This window comes from Parasteatoda tepidariorum, unplaced genomic scaffold, assembly GCF_043381705.1.
Source record: "Parasteatoda tepidariorum isolate YZ-2023 unplaced genomic scaffold, CAS_Ptep_4.0 HiC_scaffold_6339, whole genome shotgun sequence".
NCBI classification, from domain to species: Eukaryota; Metazoa; Arthropoda; class Arachnida; order Araneae; family Theridiidae; genus Parasteatoda; species Parasteatoda tepidariorum.
This window is the reverse complement of record NW_027261860.1, coordinates 724-3,897: the sequence shown is the minus strand read 5'-3', so window position 1 is coordinate 3,897 and position 3,174 is coordinate 724. Positions and strand designations below refer to the sequence as shown.

Sequence of the window (3,174 nt, the reverse complement as noted above, 5' to 3'; positions counted from 1 at the left end):
GGCAGTTTAACGGATTTAAAAGCAGCGGTATCCGTAGCGGTGAAGGAAGTGCCTGGGTAGAACCCTCTAACGTTCACATTCCCGACACTGTCGATTGGAGGAAACAAGGACTGGTCACCCCAATCAAAAACCAGGTATAAAATTATATCTTTTCTAAATTTTTTTTCCAGGTGTTTCGCTTTGCCTAATTTTAATTAAAACAAAATGTTGCATTCTTACAACAAAACTTGCAGTTTCTTGGAACTTATAAAATTAAGTTTTGAAATTAACTTTATCATTATTTACTAAATGGAAAGTGGTAGCTAAAACAAGAAACTATCATCATATTTAACGCAAGAATTACTAATTTAGAGATTTTTATTTAATTAGCAACAATGTGGCTCTTGCTGGGCTTTCTCTACCACCGGTTCTCTTGAAGGGCAGCACAAAAAGAAAACCGGAAATTTGGTTTCCCTCAGTGAACAGAACCTCGTAGATTGCTCTCAACCAGAAGGTAAGTGAAATAAAATTTGTAAATTTTTTTTATTTGTTTAAATATAATAAAAATTATACCACAAATTTGGTAATTTTTTAATTAATAAATATATACGTAGTTAATATAACATGGCTATAAATTCATTTTGATCAGAAGATTTAAATTAATGGTTTGCCATATTTTTTTTAAGGTAACATGGGCTGTGAAGGAGGTCTTATGGATTCAGCTTTCCAATACATCAAGCAGAACAAAGGAATTGACACTGAAGCATCCTACCCATACACAGCTGAGGTAAAACTTCTCTTCAATTTGTAAGAAAAAAGCACCTAAATGGTATTAGTTTGAAACTGTTGAAACTATAGTCAATGTGCAATGTCATAAGCAAAAAAAAAAAGAAGAAAGAAAAAGATTAAGCACTAATTGTAAATGTTTATATTTGCTAGAGCCCACTATTTAACTTAACGAATTACGATAAAAAGTATCAGCACTCAGGGTGCCGGTATTTTTTTTTACCATAAAATCCCCTTTTGCACATGTTATGGAACAAAAAATTTTATATATCTTAATTTTTACGGTAATTCATGGAATTACTCTAACTAAAAACTTACTACGATAAAAATTATGATACATTTTACGGTAAAAATGGATTTTACGATTTTATGCCATTTAAAACAAGGTAGTATCTGTTCTAAAAAATATCATAGGTTCATAGGAGTTACATTTTCCTTGTGAGTTAATTTCATAGATTTTTTTTCTCTTTATATTTCATTTATTTTAGAAAGAATGAAGTGTGTGATTTGAATGTAGACGTTTTGAATTCAATTTAAAGGAGATTTTTACAATGTCCTAAACAAAATTCATAATGTTATAAAATAAATTAATTTGCATTTCGAAAATATTTTAGTAAACATATTTCAAAAAATATATTTTTCATAAATTCATTTTTTATTATTTTATTTCTTCTTGGACAAAACGCTGTATTGCCTTTCAAATTTTTGGACTTTTTCTAATTAAAGTAATATTTAGAGAGGTTCTTTTTTTAAATTTTCGGTTGATGCAAGGACAGCTATTATAAATTTTTAAAATAATGTTAAAAAATGTGATTTAGGCATTTATAAATTTATTTATTTTAGGATGGTCCAAAATGTCTTTTCAATAAAGCCAATGTTGGAGCAACTGTTACTGGATATGTTGACATTCCTACCGGAGATGAGAACGCTCTTAAAACAGCTGTTGCCACCGTAGGACCTGTTTCTGTAGCTATTGATGCAAGCAACTTTAGCTTCCAGCTCTATCAGTACGTATAGAATAAATTTTATTATTTTAAATTAATTTTTATTTTTCATATTACTCTATTGAACAAAAGAGTAAGGAATAGTTTAAAATTGCTGACTTGAATCCTTCTAGATTTTAAACGAAGAATAATTTAAGTACTAAAAAAATAATCTATTTAATTTTTATATCTGTTTATTTATTTTTTCGTCGAAGGAATTTATTGTCTTCTTTACGTAATTTTAAAATCTTTGCAAACAGTCAATATCAAATAGTTCAAAATATTTATTCACTTGTAATATGAGCAAACTAGTTTTCAGAGAAAGTTTAAAAATATTCATAATTTCACTTAGAAATTACTTTCCTTAAAAAAATAAATATTATGACTTACAAAAAAGCTCTTTTAAAAAAGTCTTTAGTCTTTTTTTTAAAAAATTGTACTTGGGAAATATTAGTTTTTCAAGTGAAATTTCATATTGTAGAGCAAATAAAAGTAAATTTTTAAAATACAATTATACTATATGTTTTGGATTATTTTTTAGCGAATAAAATGTAATAAAAAATTAATTGATAAATTTAGGCATGTAATAGAGTGTATGAAAATATAGAATTGCAATTTGAGACACATACTACATTTTTTAATTTAAAATTTGTCATTGCTTTGATACAAAAAAGCATAATATTTTTATTTCTAAATGATCTATGCGTCGTGCAAAATCTTAACCATGGGCTCACACAATAAATACAAACTACATTTAAATTGTATAAATAGAACAGTTAATTCTTGATATTAATTGGATATATGTTTAAGTTTGTATCAGTGTTAGGTTACTGCTAATTTATGCAATTTTATAAATAATTTCAGAAATTACATTGTTGAATAGTTAAATAATTCAGTGATTAATTTTAATTTGTGTTCCAGAGATGGAATTTACGATGAATCCAGCTGCAGCACTTCTCAATTGGATCACGGTGTTCTGGCAATCGGTTACGGAACAGAAGATGGCCAAGACTATTGGCTCGTGAAGAACAGGTAATAAAAGTTTCAAAACCTCTTTTAAATATAGGAATAAAAAACACAAATAAGCTCGAAACTTATTTATCTATTTCTTTAAAATAAATAGTAAAATAAGTAATTAGTAAGCGATTAATATTGGTATGAAGCAGTTTTGCTTATAAGAAGGAAATTTAACAAACAACGTATGAACAATAAACGCATAGTACAGAGGTGTTCATGTAATGTTAAAATATTTCAAATGAAAAATATTCAAATTATTTCCTATTTTTATATATTATACATAATTTAACAAGAACATATTAAATTATAGTGAATCTCCTTCCTTAATTTTATTTGATTTTTGAAATAGTATATTCAACATAAATCCATTAGTGTTTTTTTAATTAGAAAGTTAGATGGGCTTATAAAC

The 3,174-nt window shown here is 26.8% G+C and overlaps 1 protein-coding gene across 1 annotated transcript; it reads left to right on the top strand.

Moving 5' to 3' along the window:
- Positions 1-5: 5 nt before the first annotated feature.
- LOC107446863 (cathepsin L-like peptidase) lies at positions 6-2,784 on the top strand (the record flags this gene model as incomplete). Its single annotated transcript, XM_043057678.2, has 5 exons — positions 6-134; positions 370-493; positions 666-766; positions 1,609-1,772; positions 2,670-2,784. Coding segments are annotated over 5 exons (633 nt in total), but the record flags the coding sequence as incomplete, so codon positions are not given.
- Between the last annotated feature and the right edge of the window lie 390 nt (positions 2,785-3,174).